Raw genomic sequence first — 18,810 nt, 5'->3', positions numbered from 1 at the left:
AGCTCTTACTGCTTTTGCAGGGGACCTGGATTCAGTTCTCAGCACCCTCCAGTTCCCGAGTTTGGACCCCAGCAATAACACAAAAATCAGGTGCCCAGCACTGGGGAGAGAAGGGACAGGTGGCTCACCAGAGTCCACTGGCCAGCCAGTCTAGTTGAATTAGAAGGCTCCAAGTCTTGAAATAAAGTGGACAGTTCCAGGACATCCGACACCCATTTCTGGCTTCTGTGGTCACTACACACATGTGGTACATGAACACACAGACAGGCACACACACGCATATAACATAAATGAATATTTTCAAATTTTCCCTCAAATATTAGGTGATAAAGAAGGACACACAGAATGGAGGCAAAGACACATGAACCATAAAGACACGATGGAGCCTTTATTCTCTGGTTTCAACTCTGTCTCTCATATATATACATACGTACATACATACATATGGAATTTTGAAATTTATGCCCTGGCAATGCTGAGGCATGCATGGGCAGCCCATTTATGGCAGTGTTGTTTAACCTGTGTGTGTGTGTGTATATGTATACATATACATATTCATGTTGGATAAGTGAATTTGAATGTCTTGGTATTGAAGTAGCTAGAACCATTAAATAAACAAACAAATAAACAAATTAATTAATTAATAGACAAAGTAATTGATTGTGAAAGTGTAAAAGCCCAAGCGAAGTTCCACGGCTTCAGAGTGGCCATCCTGTGTATTAAGTTTACTGAGATGGTCAGAACTGGGATTGGGCCAGTGCATGGCTGCCTTAAACAAACTGTGTGATGCTTGACTTGTGAGTTGGTTAGAATAAAGTGATTTTGAATTTCTTTTTCAAAATGAGATCTTGGATATTTTTCCTCTCACGAAGCGTAAACTGGGCCCAGATGTTCACACTGTACTGAAGGCACAAGATAGGTTACAACCAACTGGATCAGTAATCTGCTAGGCTCAGCCTCCCCCAAGCTGGCACGCTGTGCCTGCATTGGCACACACGGGTGCTGTCTTCAGTCAGAGCCATACAGTAATGCCAGATAGCTGCTACTGAATCTTCTCAGGGAACTGTGACCATCCCGATTCTGGGGATGAGACTTGGCGTTGCTGGAGTTGTTGGGATCAGAGCTCAGCCCTGGCAGCCTTAACTACACTTGGCCACCTGTCCTCGGTGGGCCAATTAAACAGACGAGTAGTAGTGAAAACCAAGCATAAAAGCCTGAGCTTGGGCCCCAGCACCCACATGTGATGGTGTGTATCTGTAACTCCAGCACTGGGGGCCGAGGGACAGGCAAGTCACCAGAGTCTGTTGGCCAGCTGAGCTAGTGGGATTGATAAGCTCTGAGTTCTCAAAAACTAAGACAGGGGGCCTGGAAAGATGGCTCAGTGGTTAAGAGCGCTTGCCGCACTTCCAGAGGACCTGGGTTCAATGCCCAGCACCCACGTGGTGGCTCACTCACAACTGTCTCTCACTCCAGTTCCAGGGGATCCAGTGCTTTCTTCTGGCTTCTGTGGGCACCAGACAAGTACACGATGTACAGCCATACATGCAGACAAAACACATATTCACATGGAATAAACTAAACAGGAACAGCAGTAGAGAAAGACTCTCAGTGTTGACTCCTGATACCCATTCTGGCATGCAACGCTTGTCCCCATGCACACACATTAACATATACACATGTATCACACACACACACACACACACACACACACACACACACACACACACACAAACAACAAAGAACTGTATGCAATCTCTTCCTAGGAGACAAGTTCCTCCTCTGATTGGCACCATGCTTTAGCCTTTCCTTCCCCCAGACTGAGATTCCTGGAAAAATTCCAATTCTTGCTGTTCTTTGTCTCAGCCCTATGAGAGCCAATGGGTGGGAGAGTCAATTCCAAATGTCTTCAGAACGCCTCCTCTCCTGCCAAGACAGTTCCATTGGGCTGGAGCTCAGCAGTCTGGTGACCAGCAGCTGCTGAGTGTGCCCGGTTCAATTTCCACATCAGCAGTTCTGTCACTGTGTGTTGTGACCACGGGGGACAAAAATCTTAATTACAGCCCTTCACGTCAAGACACAAAATCTCAGTGCCAGTGAAACACTTGGCAACGCTTTAATAACTGGCCAGTGCCCACTCTGCAGTCAACTGATTGGAAAGAGGGTGATGAACCCTACTTGGCCTAGAAGGAAATTATACATAACAGCACCATTAAAGATGCAGCGGGCAGAGGAGCTCTGGAAATCCGTAGTGGAAAGCAGCCAGTTGGCATGGCGGGTCTCTGTGAAGGGCATTTTTGTTGTTCTTGCTCCTTTTGAGACAGAGCCTCATATAACCCAGGCTGGCCTTGAACTCAATATGTAGCCAAGGATGACCCTGACCTTCTGACCCTCTGGCCTCTACCTCCTGAGTGCTGCTGCAATTACACTGAGTTCTTGTGGTGCCAGAGATTAAATCCAAGGCTTTGTCCATGGTAGGCAAGCACTCCATCAGCCGAGTGTCAGCTCCAGTCCAAGGGTGGTTTTTTTTAGGGTGTGAGGCTTCCTGAGTTGGGGAAGCCATAGCCATTCGTTTTGACTCTTTTGACCCCAGGGACAACCAAGGGAAAAGCTTGAGAGCAGTAAACCCCTTTGTCGCTTCCTACAGTCATGTAGCACTTCCCTATGGGGGCCATTCACTTTCTCCTGTTTTCATAGGCTTAAAAATGTTAATCATTTGAGACATTTTTTTTTCTCTCATTAAGGAAAACATTCAGCCATGTGGTGGCAGTGCATGCCTTTAATCCCAGCACTGAGGAGGCAGAGACAGATGGATCTTTGTGAGTTTGAGGCCAGCCTCGTCTACATAGTGAGTTCCAGGACAGTCCGAGCTTCATAATGGAGAGACCTTGTTTCAAAAGGAAGAGAAGAAGAAAGGAAAGGAAAGGAAAGGAAAGGAAAGGAAAGGAAAGGAAAGGAAAGGAGAGGAGAGGAGAGGAGAGGAGAGGAAAGGAAAGGAAAGGAAAGGAAAGGAAGAGATAGCTTTTCCTTTGAGGGAGGGATGACTCAGAGGTTGAGAGCACCAGCTGCTCCTGCAGAGGATCTGGGTTCAGTTCCCAGCACCAACAGGTCCGCTCATAACTGTCTGTAATTCCAGTTTCAGGGGATTCAGGCACTACACACATGCGGTACCTACACATACATACAGGCATACCATTCATAGACATAAGATAAAGTACACTTTAAAAAAAAAGAAAACATTCAACATATAGAAATATAGAAAGAAGATCTTATAAACCAAAACTCCAGTAATTTCCACAAGATAAACTCCTTAGTGCCATAAAATTTCTAGTTCAGATACAATTCTCCCTATTGTCTTCTGTGTTTCTAACACTGTTTGCACTGGAACCCAGACCAGCTCCGTATTTCTAACTGGTTGTCCTGTCTCTTACATCTCAGGGAGTGTCCCTTGGGTCCTCCTTCTGAGATTCATTGGTTGATTCTTCAAGAAAAATTCAGGGCCAGTTCTCTGAGCTCACACATTTTAGAGACGAATCTATTAAAGGTCAGTTTGATTGGAGGTAAAGCTGCCTGTCTCACCTTCTGCTCCCTTGACTCTCTTTGATGCTATGCATCTGATTACAGACATAGGCTATCACACCCAGTTTACCAAGCCCAGACCCTGATGCATGCTAGGCAAGCAGTCTGCCAACTAGGTTACACCCCCAGCCAGGACTTTTTAGTAGAAAATCTTAGTGCCAGGGGGAGTCTGGACAAGAATCCCCAAAAGTTTCATGCCAAAATGTTGACGAGAACCCAAGTTGAACACAAAGAAAACAAGTGCAAATAAGATACTGTTGTTCACATAAAAATGCCATCAGGAGAGTCAGAGAGTTGGCTCAGCAGCTCAAAGCACTTGCTGCTCTTGATGAGGACCTGGGTTTAGTTCCAAGAATGCACAACCACTTACAGTCATCTGTAACTCCAGTGTCTGGGGAATCTTTTGCCCTCTTCTGGCCTCCCAGGGAACTGCATGCATGGGATACACATGCACATATATACAGGCAATTCAGTCAAACACATAAGATAATAAAATAGATCTAAAAACAAAATGAATGCCATCAAGACAGAGCTGAGGAGGTAGGAGGTTTTGGTTTTGGTCATGATGGAAAAATAACAGGAAAGAAAATTTTAGAGGCGTGAAGGTGCTAAAGGCCCATGGGAAACTTACTTCATGTAAGTATGAGTGGGGGAAGAAGGGACTCCTGCTAAACCCAGGCAAGCTGGTATACAAAAATAAAAATAAAAATAAATGGAAAACAAGTTTCTATGAATAACAAAGAGTTGCCAGAAAGACATACCCATAAAACAGAAGGAAATTATAAGCCAGTACTTCAAATCAAGTCAATAGAAGGTTGTAAAATATAAAGACTACGAAATATCTAGGCTCAGCAGGGAAAGGCTCTCGCCCGCAAGCCTGATGACCTGAGTTCAATCCCCGGAACCCACAGGGTAGATGCAAAGAACAGACTCTTAAAAGTTATTCTCTAACCTCTCCACTCACGACATTCTTGTGTCCCTGCCCTCCCCCAAATCAAAATAATGAAATGTAAAAGCAACATTAAAAAATAAGAAAACCTTAGAAAGAAAGTCACTGGGATAATAGGAAATTTAAAACAAAGTGCAGAGGCCAGGAAAAAGTAGAATGAAAAAGGAAAAGGGGTGGGGGAAGGAATGGGAATGTAGTTCCTAAGGTAGCGTGCTTGCTCAGTGGGCATGAGGCCCTGAGTTCAAAGCCCAGCACCACACAAATCAGGCATGGTGGTTCAGACCTGTAACCTTACAACTCAAGATGAGGAGATAGGAAATCAAAGGTCAAGGTCATCAGCCACTATATATTAAGATCAAGGCCAGCCTCTGCTACTGGAGACCCTGTCTCACACACATACACACACACACACATACATACATACATGCATACACGCAAACATGCATACATACATGCACGCATATATACATGCATACATATACACATGCATATATACATGCATACATAAATATTTTTAAGAGAAAAAGGTAGAGTATACATATGACAATTCACTTTCATGAAGCACAAGTATTCATGAAACAGGAGACAGACCCTTAGCTGTGTCCACACTTTGACCCGCTAGCCTTTCTTACCATCACTGCCATGGACCTCTTCACAGTTCTAAAGTCATAACTGAATGCCACAGCCTGGGACATCCTTGAATGTGATGACAACTGTCCTTCAGTTGGGACATAGCATTTGCCAGCCTGGGCATCGGGCCATTGAATACCTCTGACTGCCCGTCAAGATAAGAAACGCAGAACGTCTGCCTGGAGCCTGCAGAGAAATGAATACGCGGGGCACCTGCTCACATCTCTGTCACCCTAGCCCCTCCTGAAGGGCTCAGGTGCTAGCGCGGCTCAGTGTCCTCCACTGGAGTCTCCCCCCCCCCGCCCCCCGAGGACAGATAACGGCTGTGGTGCGCTGACACCAAGGGATATAAACAGTCGCACTCTCTGGCTTCCTTCCCCTACCTTCATGGTTTATTGATCTGCCCGCTTTCAGAGGGGGGCAGTAAGCAAAGATAGGGTTGGACCTTGAGAGACCTTGGAGGACTGACAGGGCCCGGGGGGAAGGGCAATTGTGTGTGGTGTGGTCTTGAGTGCATTCCTGGAAACTGATCATCCGAAACAGGCTGACTGGGAAGCAGTCACCAATCCGAGGTTACGGGGAAATGGAAATAGTGCCTTCCCCATGGAAGCAGTGTTCCCTCAGGAAGGACAGCCTGAGCCTTGAGGGAGCCAGGATGAGGCTGTGGTTCTCTCTGGACGCAGAGCCCCTGCTTCTTCCTCTTGGGAGACACACAGAGAAAGGCCCGAAGAGGGACATTCTCGTGTCCCCCTTCTCTGAGAGACGCTCAGAGGCTAAGAGCAAGTACTGTTCTGCATGTAGTGAAGTTAACGAACGGACAAAGCTCCTCTTGGGCAGAAATGGCTTGTGTGTGCCTGTGCTTAAATGGGCCTGGGACATTTGGAACAGTGACGGTTTTACAAAATCATCTTTTCCAAAGTAAGACATTTTGTAAGTATTTGTTGTAGAAAAGGGAAGAATACAAAAAGTATAAATGAGAAGAAGCTAAAAACAAACAAACAAACAACAAAAAACACACATTAACCTAGCACAGAAAATTGGAAACTCAAGTTTCCTTGTGGGGTCAGTACTGGGGATGGGAACCTCATGCATGCAGGGCAGGTGCACAACTGCTGAGCTACCTAACTCGGCGGGGGGAGGGGGGAATCTATTGAACTTTTAAAATTCTCTTTCTTTCTCCCTCCATTCCCTTCTCCCCTCTCCTCCCCTCCCCTCCTTTTCTCTCCTCTCCTCTTCATGGAACAGGCTTCCCCATTGATGGAGCTCAGGGGAACTGAGTATAAACTTGGAGAGCTAATTCCCCTCATCTCTGGATATTTCAATGAACCATCCTCTCCCTCCCCCCTTTGAATTTCTTGGAATTTAGCTCCTGTTTGAAAGATGATTCAGAGATGGCAATGCGGCACAGTTAGAATAAGGCTAGCATGCAGGAGGCCCTGGGTTCCAAGCCCCAGCATCAAATAAAAATGGGCATAGTGATACACACCTGTTAATCCTAACACACAGGAGGTGGAAACAGGAAGTTCCTAAGTTCACTTTCATCCTTGACTACAAAGAGAGGGAGTTCAAGGCCAGCCTGGGCTCCACCTTGGAGCAGAGTTGAAGAGCAGAAGGGCCTCCCTCACAAGCAGATGCCAACATCTGACTGCAGCCCTGTACACTACACCCTCGTAAATTACAGCATCGGGTTTCTTCACGGAGCCTGGACGGTGCTCTGGCAGTTCCTGAACACAGAGCCCCGCGTGGGCGCAGTGTGTGGCAGGGGCCAGACAAGCAATGGCCGCATTTCAGCTCCTCGGTTACTCCACAGTTCCCACAGGTAGAGAGAGGGCAAGGACAAGGTGAAAACGGAGAAAGCCGGGGTGGTGGTATGGGACATGTCTGTTCCCAGGAGGCTGAGGCAGGAGGATCGTAAACAAGGGTGCCCAGCTGGGTTTCATAATGAGACCTCGTCTCAAAAACAAACCAGAACCCAAGCCAGACAGGAAGCTGGAGTTGTCCTACCACGTAAGGGAAAACCCGGAGTTAGTTTTTGCTTCATTTCGCACTGGAATCTGCGTAATCACGTATTGGCTTCCTTTCCTAGCTGCCAGTGAGTGCTCTAGCCAGCCTTGTCACAATGGGGGGACCTGTGTGGAAGGAGCCAACCAGTACAGATGCATCTGTCCTCCAGGGAAAACTGGCAACCTCTGTCAGAATCAGACCCAGCCTGGTATGTAGCCACTGCGGGACTTGGGGAGGATGCTCCCCTGGGGGCTGGCAAGGATCCTGGTCATGGTCACCAAAGGCAGATATGTCAGGAATTCTTGGTTACCATGCACTGAACTGATCCTGCTACTACCCTAAGGTACTCATTTGGATGGGCTTAGCTCTTTTTTTTACAATTTATTTATTATTTTATGTGCATTGGTGTTTCGCCTGCATATATGTATGTGTGGAGGTATCAGATCTCCTGGAACTGGAGTTATAGACAGTCATGAACTGCCGCGTGGGTGCTGGGAGTTGAACCCTGGTCCCCTGGAAGAACAGCCAGTGCTCTCAACCTCTCAGCCTTCTGGCTCTTTTTTTATAACCAGAGTTTTGATCCTTCCTTTGAAGAAATAGACTCCAACTTAACAGCGTGCGGATTAGGGCCTGGGAAGACACACTGGGGCGCCTTTGCCTGGTTGGTATTTCATCCGCTAGCAGAATTGCTTTATCTTCCGAGTCCTATCACACCCTGCAGAGTTAGCAGGGTGCGGTATTTTAGATATGAATAACCAGGCATTTGATTAGTGAGTTCCAGTACGTGGCGAGAAAACCCCAGAAAAAGAAATCTATGAAGGATAGGTGAGGGGTTTCCCACCATTCTGCAACCGAGAGGTGTAACCGAAAGATGCCCTATTCCTTTGCCAGACAGGCCTGGCTGTCTCTATGTCTGGTATAGTCCCTGCGGGGAAAGTACATTTTGGTAGATAGTGTAAGGTCCAGAGAATAAGAGTTGATAAGCTCTTGGGGCCGGAGATGTAGCCCACTTTGTAGAATGCTTGCCTCCCATGCAGGAAGCCAGGCATTTGCTCCCTAGTATCACATCATGCAGGTCATGGTGGTGGGGCACCTGTGATCCCAGCACCAGTGAAGAAGGAGCAGGAGGGCCCGATGTCTAAGGCTATCCTTGGCTTCATAGCAGAGTCCAAGTCCAGCCTGGAATACAGGAGACCAAGCCTCAAATAAAATGAGTCAAAACCAGCATCAAGTCAGGGTTAAACAGTACGCCTACAAGCTTACTGCTGTCTGCCTACACAAGCCAGTGGGACTAGTCTGCCAGATCCTTCCTCACAGTGAGGCTGCCCCCAGACTACCCCACCCTGTAGCTCTTATGTTTAGAGTCACCTTCTGTTGAAAAGTGGGGCTGGTTTCTCTGTAGCTTTGGAGCCTGTCCAGGAACTAGCTCTTGTAGACCAGGCTGGCCTCAAACTCACAGAGAGCCACCTGACTCTGCCTCCCCAGTGCTGGGATTAAAGATGTGCGCCACCACCGCCCAGCTAGGTGGGGCTTTCTTGGAAGCTCACTGTCTACAAAGAAGAGCAGGAAAAAAGGGCTATTTCCTTTCACTTTGTTGGTGCCATACTAGTCACTAAATGCCCATGTCAGGGGGCTTCTGTTGTGGGACCTTTGGGCCATCACTCCTCAGGCCCAGGAATCATTTTATGAAGTGCCCTCAAGACTGGAGTCTTCTCTGGGGATGAAAAGTAAGAAGTGAGAAGGTACATACTAAAAAATGACCCAGCAGGCTTGCCTGGAACCTTCTTGGACTATGCCTCTCTCCCAGTAACCTGTAAGCCTCTCCCCAATATTTTTCTAATTTTTAGTTTTTAAATTGTGGTGGGTATGTGTGCATGTGCATGTGTGTTTGTATGTGTGTGGATGTGTGCACTTGAGTGCAGTACTGGTGGAGGTCAGAGGAGGGCTTCTGAGCCCCAGAAGTGGAGTTCCAGGCAGTTGTGAGTCTCCCGATGCTGGTGCTGAGACTCAAACTAGAGTCTTCTAGAGCAATAGATCTGACTGTTAACCACTGAGTCATGTCTCCAGTCCCTAATATTGCCGTTTTGAAACCGAGTCTGGCTCTGGTACCCTGGCTGGCTTTGAACTGAACTCTGGTGATGCTGCCTAAGTCTTGAGAATAATTACAAGAATTGTTTTGTTTTGTTTTTAATCAACTTACTACCTAGCTGGGCAATGGTGGTGCACACCTTTAATCCCAGCACTTAGGAGGCAGACACAGGCAGATCTCTGTGAGTTCAAGGCCAGCCTAGTCTACAGAGTGAATTCCAGGATAGCTGGGACTGTTTCACAGAGAAACTCTGTCTTGAAGAAAACAAAAGTTTTACTAGAGCTGTAGAGATGGTCAGAGGTTAAGAGCAGGTACTATTCTTGCAGAGGTCAGGGGTTCCCAGCACCCACCCACATGGTGCCCCACAGTCACATGTAACTCTCTAGGTCCAAGGAGATCAAGAAATCCTCTTCTGGCCTCCATGGACATCGGGCATCACAGGTTGTACATATACACACACAGGCACTTACACATAAAAATCTTTTTTAAAATTCTTTTATCCCAGCACTCAGGAGGCAGAGGCAGGAGTTAAAGGCCAGCTTGGTCTGCACAGTGAGTTCTAGGTCAGCCAGGGCTACATAGTGAGACCCTGGTTTTGCTTGTTTTGTTTTTATTCCATTTACCTTATTTTTATTGTGGTTTGAAAACTACTGTCTGTTCTTAGAAAGATACAAAAGCTGTAATAAAAGAACAACTATCCTGAACATATTGAGGAGGCTACAAGTTTGTATACACAAGTATAGACACACACACACACACACACACACACACACACAATAGAAAAAGTAGAGGCTCAAATTTTTAAACTTTAGTGCCCCCTGCATTGTGGGCATTGTGCTCCCTACATTGTGAGTATTACACAAGATTGTAAAAATGAATCTCGGACTTCACAGTGCAGTACACCTGGTTGTCCTGCTATTACATTCTGCTCTCTCTCTCTCTCTCTCTCTCTCTCTCTCTCTTTCTAAAGATTTATTTATTTATTATGTGTACAGTATTCTCAATATTCTGTCTGCGTGAATGCCTACAGGCCAGAAGAGGGCACCAGATCTTATTATAGATGGTTGTGAGCCACCATGTGGTTGCTGGGAATTGAACTCAGGACCTTTGGAAGAGCAGGCAGTGCTCTTAACCACTGAGCCATCTCTCCAGCCCACATTCTGCTCTCTTGCGGGTCCTGTCTGGGTCGCAGTCCCTCTTTAGGTTGAAAATGAAAATGAGTTTTATGCCCTGGCAATGCTGAAGCATGCGTGGGCAGATCATATACGGCGGTTCTGTTGAACTTGTCCATAATTGGGTTTCATGGTCTGAATTGATGAGATTTTTTTCCTCAAGAGGGCACCAGATCTCATTATAGATGGTTGGTGAAGTGGTTGCTGGGAATTGAACTCAGGACTTGTCATTCCTTCCCTTCTGTGGAGTACACATTGGGAGATAGGGTCTCTCTTGTCCTGGGGCACACAGTAGGTGCCAGAGCGGTGGGGCGGGTCTGGGGCTGAGTGTGTCTTCTTCCTACAGAGGCCCCAGAGGATGGCGTGATCAACGACCCCGGGGCCCCCGAGGGCGTCATGCCCGGAGACTCCGCCTTCAGTCACCCGCCGCGTTGCTCGCAGGTGGGGCAGGAGGAGCATTGCAGCTGCCAGGCAGGATTCCACTTGAGCGGCACCCTGGGCAGCGACGGCGTCTGCCTGGGTAGGATCGGGCTCCGTGAGGGAGCGGGGACTACGGGAGGAGACGTGAGGACGTGAACTTGGGAACAAAGGGTCTCATCTGCAGTCCTGGGGCGGAGTGCAGGGTGGTGCCAGGCTCTCCCTGAGCATGGTCTCAGGAATATCTGTGATTTGCCTTTAGATAAGGGTTGCCAAAGATGAATGAAATTAACGGGGAGACTTCAGGGGGATTCTGGAGAAAGACGTGGCTGCGAGCCCATCTTGGTTCTCCTCCCAGTGTACCCTCTTATCTTCGCACGGCTGGACTCCCAGCGCCTTCTCTGAGACAGTGTAGATAGCAGATAGAGTGTTGGGTATTTGCATTCAGTCTCTAGAGTACTTGCCTAGCATGCCCAAGACCCCTCCTGCAATCTCATCACCGCTTAAATTTGGAGTGACGTTCCTGTCACCGCAACACTTGAGAGAGGGAGGCAAGAGGATCAGAAGTTCAAGGCCATCTTCTGTAACACAGAAGCGGGCAGGGGAGGAAGAAGACAGTCAGGAGGTGATAGCCTAGAGGAGCCTTTTGCCTAGAAGTGACCACAACCTCCTCCCCGCCTGGGGGAGGGGAGCAAGGGAGTTGCTGGAAACATTTATTGCAGACAGAGCCATGGATGTGGGCACAACCTGAGACTCATTCCCTAGTCACCTCCTCAGTTTAACTAACTCTAGATCCCGCTTTTGATAACTATAACTAGACAACAGTTCCACCCTGAGATCCGGTCAGTTAATGCTAAGAGGTTCATTTCATAGCATCAAAAGTAAAAATACTCCCCATCCCCTTCTAAAGAGGAGTCTCAATGTACAGCTCCGACTGGCCTCAAATAGAGATCTGTGCTTCAACCTCCCAAATGCTGAGCATACAGACCTGCCCCACCCAGGCTGCAGGGCTCTCTCACCTCATTTCTCCATTGCTGAAGATGAGGAGGGCTAAGCTAGGTGTCTGAATCTGGTTTTCCTCTCCCAGTGGGGAACCTGACTTGCTAGAGTTTGTAACATTTCCCAAGTCAGACACAGGAGCCCTCCTAGGGTCACCCACATCAGCTTGGGCCAATCCTCCCTTCAGCCCTCTTGGCCCTAGACAGGGGGGAAGGGGTACATCCCAGATGCTCCTCTGTAGGTGTAGCTTGTCGCTTCATCCATCTATTAAGGCACAGCTGCCAACAAGTCTAGTTGATGGAGACCGCACAGCCTCCTGGAATCAAGGGTACTTTTGTCCCCAGATGTGAACGAGTGTGAGATCTACGGGCAGGCGGGACCTCCCCGGCTCTGCTTGCATACCTGCGTGAACACCCCTGGCTCCTATCGCTGTACCTGCCCCAGTGGATACCGGGTCCTGGCTGATGGCAAGACCTGTGAGGGTGAGTGAGACCACAGCAGAGCCGGGTGACCACCAGGCTAGAGGTCACCCCTGCTCTCACCCCTGATTCCCATTTGGGAGTGATTAGACTAAGAGAATCAAAGCCGGGTACACATTCAATCTTGGAAAAGAAGTTAATAAAGAGAACTCTCAAAGATCAGGGTATATATCTTCTATACAAATTAGCTGTTTAACCAGCCAGCCTCTTCTGACCTCATGTGACTTTTCTGGGGAAGGTCACTTCCTCTTACTCAGCAATACCTTCAGCCAGACCTGAACCCAAAGCCAAGAAGCCAGCCAGAGTCCACTGTACTGGAATCTGAAGGGACCTAGGAGGCTTCATGGCCCTGTGTGTCCACCCACTAGTGTCCTCTGACTATAGGTGCTGTACCTCAGCACGGCCAGGCTCTACAGCACTGGCCATGTGTGGTGGCTAGCTAGAACAACAGAGAGACAGAGCCACCAGTGACAGGCAAGAGCGAGGGACCGGGCTCAGAGGAGCCTGATCACAGTAGTGGCTGGAGTGTGCATCTACCACCAGAATGTCCCCAGGCTGCTCAGGCTCCATTTGCAAGTTCCACTAGCAACCAGAGGTCTAAAGGCCTGGGAGTCTAGGCAGACAGCAGGGCCAGCCAGTCTCCCAGGATCAGAGAATAGATTGGAGTGTGGGGTGTAAATGCAAAACACCTCAGGTTTTACCTAAGGGCCACCCATCCATCGTGACCCCCTGGACCACGGGGCTGAGGTTTCTCTGTTTCCAGACACGGTGCAGATAAGCCCCTTCACCAGCAAGGAGTGTCTGCAGGGCAAGTGGGAGTGGGGCATAGGAAGGAGAGGCTGAAAGCTATCTGAAAGCTGAAAGCCCCCTTCATGGATACCAGACAAATCTAGCGGAGGCTGGGCACACCAACAGCAGGCCGTCCACTGCCACACCTCCTCTGAAGACAAACATAGAGATTAATAACATAGATACATCAGTTCTCCATAGTAACACAATCAGAATACAGCAGCCCCTCCCCCATCCATGGGTCAATACCCAAATTCAGTTGAATGGTATTAACCCTACGTGCACAACGTTTCTGTCCTATAGTATCTACCTAGAGTGAAGTTTAATTTATAAATTAGGCAGAGCAACTATTAACAACAACTAATGACAAGATAAATTACTATAATATACTGTAATAAAATTTATTTTAAAAAAAACCAATGAATTACATGTTTCTAGAGATTTTTTTATTTAATATTTTCAAACTACAGTTGGCCACAGGTAAGCCAAACCATGTCTAAGTTGGGGCTGCTGTAGACAATTCAGTCTTGAAGACAAAGCGGAGTCTCCTCTTGCTCAGCTCTATTGGGGCTTAGGGCTGCAGGGGACCTCTGGGGAGAATGCGGCTGCTTCAGGCTCACACTGGGAGGATGTCCGGGCCTGACTCCTCCATGGACGAGACACAATGAAGGGAACCCAGCAGGCATCCAAAAAATGGCTCCGAAATACTGGAGAAGACAAAGAGAAAGGGCTGGGGGCTAAGTCACAAACTGACTTGGAGTATAAAGAGAAAGGTGGTTCTCTGGTGACATCTTATTGGACTGCAATGTACGTCTTAGAGGAGTGGGCAACTGGAGAGTAGGAGACATCCAGACAGCCATCCTCACACCTACCCATCTATACTTCCACTAACCCACCCACCCACTGATCTATCATCCACCCATTCGCTCCATCTCCTTCTCACAGTGCTCATATGAGCCCACATCGGAGTCCTTGGGCTTGGGAAGGGACAGCCTCCAGCTGGATAAGCTCACTGGATGCTTGTAAAAGGCACAGAGAACTCTTATAAAATAACAACTTAGAAGGGATGTTTGCTTTTAGTATGAGAGGCAGGCGTCCCTAAAGGTTTGAGTCTGATCTGAGAACAACCATGGCAATAAGGGGACTCAAAAGTACTTGGGGCTGAGAAGCAGGCAGGCAACTCACTTGGTGTTGACACGAACCCCTGTCACTTGTCACACCCCAAGAAAAGAAGACAGCATCCCAGGGAAGGGGTTCATCCCCACAGTGCTAGAGTACTTCTACAGGACCTATTTCAGATGTTGAAAGAAAATAGAATACCTGACGAGGTTCTTGCACTAAGAGGGTGGGCTCCTGGCACTCACTAGCCAGCCGACCTAGCGGAACCAGTGAGTCCCAGGTTCGGTGAGAGACCCCGTTTCAAAAAACAGGGTGGAGAAATGATTGAGGAAAATACCCAAATAGTCAACCTCTGGTCTCCACAACCTTGCACGCTCACAAGCATGACACACACATAGTAAGTGTTGGGTGTTTGGAAAGTTAACCCCGGTGGAGTCGCCCATTCTGTTGCCTGTTGGGGTTTCAAGTGGCTGTATGAGACAGGAAAGGCAGGAAGATTCACAGCCTTCATTGTGTCTCCCGAAATACAGATGTTGATGAGTGTGTGAGCTCACAGCACACGTGCCCCCAAGGAACCGCATGCTTCAACACTGGAGGAAGTTTCCAGTGTGTCAATCCCGAGTGCCCTGAGACTGGCGGCAACATAAGCTATGTGAAGACGTCTCTCTTGTGAGTAGATCTGGAGCTGGCCACGGCTGGGCATGCACTTCATGGGGAGGGAGGATAGTTTCACCGTACACAGGAAATAGGAGAGACAGAGAAGCTTCTCTGTGATTCCATTTCTCCTATAACTGCCAACTCACATGAAGCGTAGACATTTTGGTCTTCCAAAGAGATGCTAGAGTCTACAGGAGTGTGGCCTCTTCAGGAGGGCAGCGGGGGCAGCCCCTCTTGGGTTTCCCCAAGTCTAACTGTCTCCATTTTACCTCTGTTCCAGTCAGTGCGAGCGAAGCCCCTGTCCCATGGCTAACAGGCCATGTCGCCACCTGCCCAAGACCATCTCCTTCCACTACCTCTCTCTACCTTCCAACCTGAAGACGCCCGCCACGCTCTTCCGCATGGCCACAGCCTCGGTTCCGGGCCAGTCTGGGCCCAACAGCCTGCGCTTTGGAATTGTGGGTGGGAACAGCCGTGGCCACTTCGTAATGCAGCGCTCAGACCGGCAGACAGGGGAGCTGGTCCTCATACAGACCCTGAAAGGGCCTCAGACTGTGCAGGTGGACGTTGACATGTCAGAATACCAGGACCGCGCCTACCAGGCTATCCACAAGTCCAAGATCACCATCTTCGTGTCTCCCTATGAATTTTAAGGATGCCATGGTAGTCCGGGGACTGAGGTTTGAGATCTGGGTTGATTTCTCTTCCCCAAGGACACAGCTTGTAGGCAAGAGCTGTGATGGTCATTGGTCATTTCTCCTCTCTGTCATGTTCCCACACACTTTGCCTGTTCATCATGGCTTCTAGAGCAATGTGCTGTGCTCTGTCCCACGGGCCGGCACAGAAGGGAAGCCCGAATACAAATGCTGTACCACCATCGCTCTTCTCCTTTTTTCTGCTCTCCTTTTTGGAGACAGCACAGAATCTCAAAATGCTGTGTGAATGACCGTGCGAGTTTGAGTGAGCTGAGGTGGGGAAGGAGCTCACTGGGCATGCCTGAGATACAGGCTGACTGTTCTGCATTGAGGTTGCCACGCTCATTCTGGCTGTGCATGTTCTAGCTCTGTGAATGGTCTAACATCCCTGTGAGCCTTCTTATGGGATGGAACTGTAGGAGAGTCTAGGAACCCTGAGTGGATCCCTCTAGACCAAGGAGTCAACATTCAATCATGGATTCTGCCAGAGTTTCTTCACTTTAGAGAAAACATGTCTCAAAAACATGACCTGGTACTATGGCTGTGGAAATAGAGTTCTCCTCTCTGCTCCTCTCTGCCCATCTGACTTCTCCCCGAGCTTGAGAGCACATTCTGGCAAGGGGTAGCTCTCTTCCAGCCCAGGTTGGACACAGAGGGACGAGAGAGTGAGAGAGGTGATGTTTCGATATAGGTTGGTCACGTGGGAGATCAGTAAGGATGGCATCTGGCCATGGAATGTTTAGAATACTCAAATTGTCTTTCATTTCATAACCTTCTTCTGCTGCCACTGCTGAAAGAACCAAGAGCTGATGTCTTCTTTTAGATGAACGGAGCAGAAAGACTCTCTCTAGCACTGAGAGCTGGGTGGGAAGGGGGAAACCACTTCAATTCAAACTTAAAACTAGATGGGTTGAGAGGAGTTACAGTGTCCAAATATGCATTAATCTACTGATATTGTTTTTTATACCTTTTATTTAAAAACTATTTCTTGAGGATGGGACAGGCGGATGATAAGTTCGAGGACACCCCCCTGGATGATGTAGTGAGACTGTGTCCCAAACAAGACAAGGGGGCTAGATCTGTAGCTCATTTGGAAGAGTTATTACCTAGCATGTACGAAGGCTTATGTTCATTTTTGGGCACTGCATATATCTCGGTTGCATAGCCAGTTTGAGGCAGGTCTGGACTGTATGAAACTCTGCATCAAACAGAAACCAAGAAAATACACCATCCCTATTTCTCATCTAAACCTTTGTATTTGTCCTAGCATCCGCTAGGAAGCTGAACTAGGTGTCCCTGGTTTAGTGATGAGTCTAGTGTGAAGCTCCTAAGAGAATTTGTCCCGAGACAAAGGCCAAGACCCTTCCCATGGAGCAGAGGCGGTGTGGTGTCTCCAATCACAGGGCGAGGGCCTGGAGATCAGCTATTCCAGTTGTTATGTGACTCGTTAAAACATCATCCAGAGCCTTTGCTTTCAAGATGGTAACATGATGGTGTCTGATAGCAACTCTCAAACAGTGAAAAGTGTTCAGCAGCACTTTTCTCCACCGCGACCTGTCATCGTCAAAGCTGCCTACCACTTAGGAAATCACTTGGCTTCAGTCCCTGTGGTACTTACTGGTCTGAGTGCCTGACTGCCTCCCTCCGTCGTGTGGATTGTCCTTAGAACCTTCCTCCTCTTTTCTCTACTGTGTTAGTCAGCTTTGTGTTGCCGCAGCTGTCAGGGTCTGAAACCCCAACATAAATTGCTCTTCCCTCCATGGGCCAGAGTGGAGGAGCCAGGAATAAAGACACGACTCACATGGTTTCATCGGGAGGGAGATTCTTTCTCGGTGGTCCTTCATGAAATCCTGAGTTCACATCCTGAAATTCTCCATTTATTCTCCAAACAGTCTTTATCCCAAAACTTAACTTAGGGGAAATAGATTAACATTCTGTCTCCTAGGTAACCAGGTGAATGGCTTTCTGTCATGTCCACAACTACCTGTCTGCACTGTGTGCTAGCTGTCACATAGGCTTGAATTAACATCTCAATCAGGCATCCTCCAAATTACAAAGAAAGGTGCAAAAACATCCTGACCTTTTGTTAGGTTAGCGACAGCCTGCCTGGTAGGATACGTGACCCATCTCAGGTGGGGCCTATGGCTTGATGGCTTGGCTGCCACACCACATAGAAATATGGGCCTACCCAGAGCAAACTAGCTGTGATGATCCACTCATAGAGAAAAGGGTTTTGTTTTGTTTGTTTGTTTGTTTTTGCTCACAGATAATAATCCGTGATCCTCTGGCTCTCTTGTTTTGGTGGTATATCATGATGATGAAAGGAGGCAGAGCAAAGCCTGTTCACCTCGTGGCGGGGCGGGGAGTAAAGACAGCAGAAGATCGTGTCTCATAATCTCCTTCAATAACATGCCCTCATGGGCCAAAGATCTTCCGTTAGGCCCTGCCTCTCCCCAATACTTCCAAACACATGGGCTTTCAGGGAGACATTCTGGATCCAAAGTGCAACAATGCTCCCTTGTTACTTTCAGAAATCTGCTTCCAGGTCCGGTTAAGTCCACGGTGTGACCGGTTGTCAACGTGCATGCGTTTACCCGTATTTCTGGGTAGGACAGATCCAAGTGCTGCAGGTTCACAACTAGAATAGCATAAGGAACCCCCTTGTGCTATCACCAGCTCCGTCAGCGCCTGCCTGCCGTCCCCACCTCCCCTTCTGCACAACGACTTGAAGGAGGCCCTAGACATGGCCTCATTCCATCTGTGTTTCATCATGGGTTTCGAAAACATTTCTCTAAAGCATGGCCTCAACATTATCCACATTCAACATTATCTAGGAATTTAACAGCAGGGCCTGCGGGGTGGCTCAGCTGGTAAAGGTGTTAGCTATGGACTGGCAGCCTGACTTCCATCCCCGGGACCTACACGGTAGAAGAGAATTAACTCCACAACCTGTTTACTGTGCTGGGGTACATGTACATCCATACACACACACACATAAGTAAATACATACATACATAAATACATAAATAATACAATTAAAAACAGAAAATGAGAGCTGGAGAGATGGCTCAGCGGTTCAGAGCATTGCCTGCTCTTCCGAAGGTCCTGAGTTCAATTCCCAGCAAACACATGGTGGCTCACAACCATCTGTAATGAGGTCTGGTGCCCTCTTCTGACCTTCAGGCATACACGCAGAAAGAATATTGTATACATAATAAATAAATAAATAAGTAAA

At 48.1% G+C, this 18,810-nt stretch overlaps 1 protein-coding gene across 2 annotated transcripts in view; it reads left to right on the top strand.

Moving 5' to 3' along the window:
* Positions 1 to 15,757, top strand: part of Fbln7 (fibulin 7) — a 37,235-nt gene extending 21,478 nt beyond the window's left edge. The window contains exons 4-8 of one of the 2 annotated variants that reach the window (XM_048459832.3): positions 7,242 to 7,367; positions 10,767 to 10,940; positions 12,181 to 12,318; positions 14,754 to 14,892; positions 15,161 to 15,757. In XM_048459832.3, coding sequence (XP_048315789.3) covers positions 7,242 to 7,367; positions 10,767 to 10,940; positions 12,181 to 12,318; positions 14,754 to 14,892; positions 15,161 to 15,533 — 950 coding nt within the window. In that variant the 3' untranslated portion in view covers positions 15,534 to 15,757. The remainder of the gene's footprint in view (positions 1 to 7,241; positions 7,368 to 10,766; positions 10,941 to 12,180; positions 12,319 to 14,753; positions 14,893 to 15,160) is intronic. The other variant, XM_085696389.2, reaches the window with a different exon arrangement.
* The last annotated feature ends 3,053 nt before the right edge of the window (positions 15,758 to 18,810 follow it).

Source organism: Myodes glareolus, chromosome 10 (assembly GCF_982192425.1).
Source record: "Myodes glareolus chromosome 10, mMyoGla1.1, whole genome shotgun sequence".
Taxonomy (NCBI): domain Eukaryota; kingdom Metazoa; phylum Chordata; class Mammalia; order Rodentia; family Cricetidae; genus Myodes; species Myodes glareolus.
Note: the sequence above shows the minus strand (reverse complement) of the source record. Positions and strands in the feature narration are given on the sequence as shown.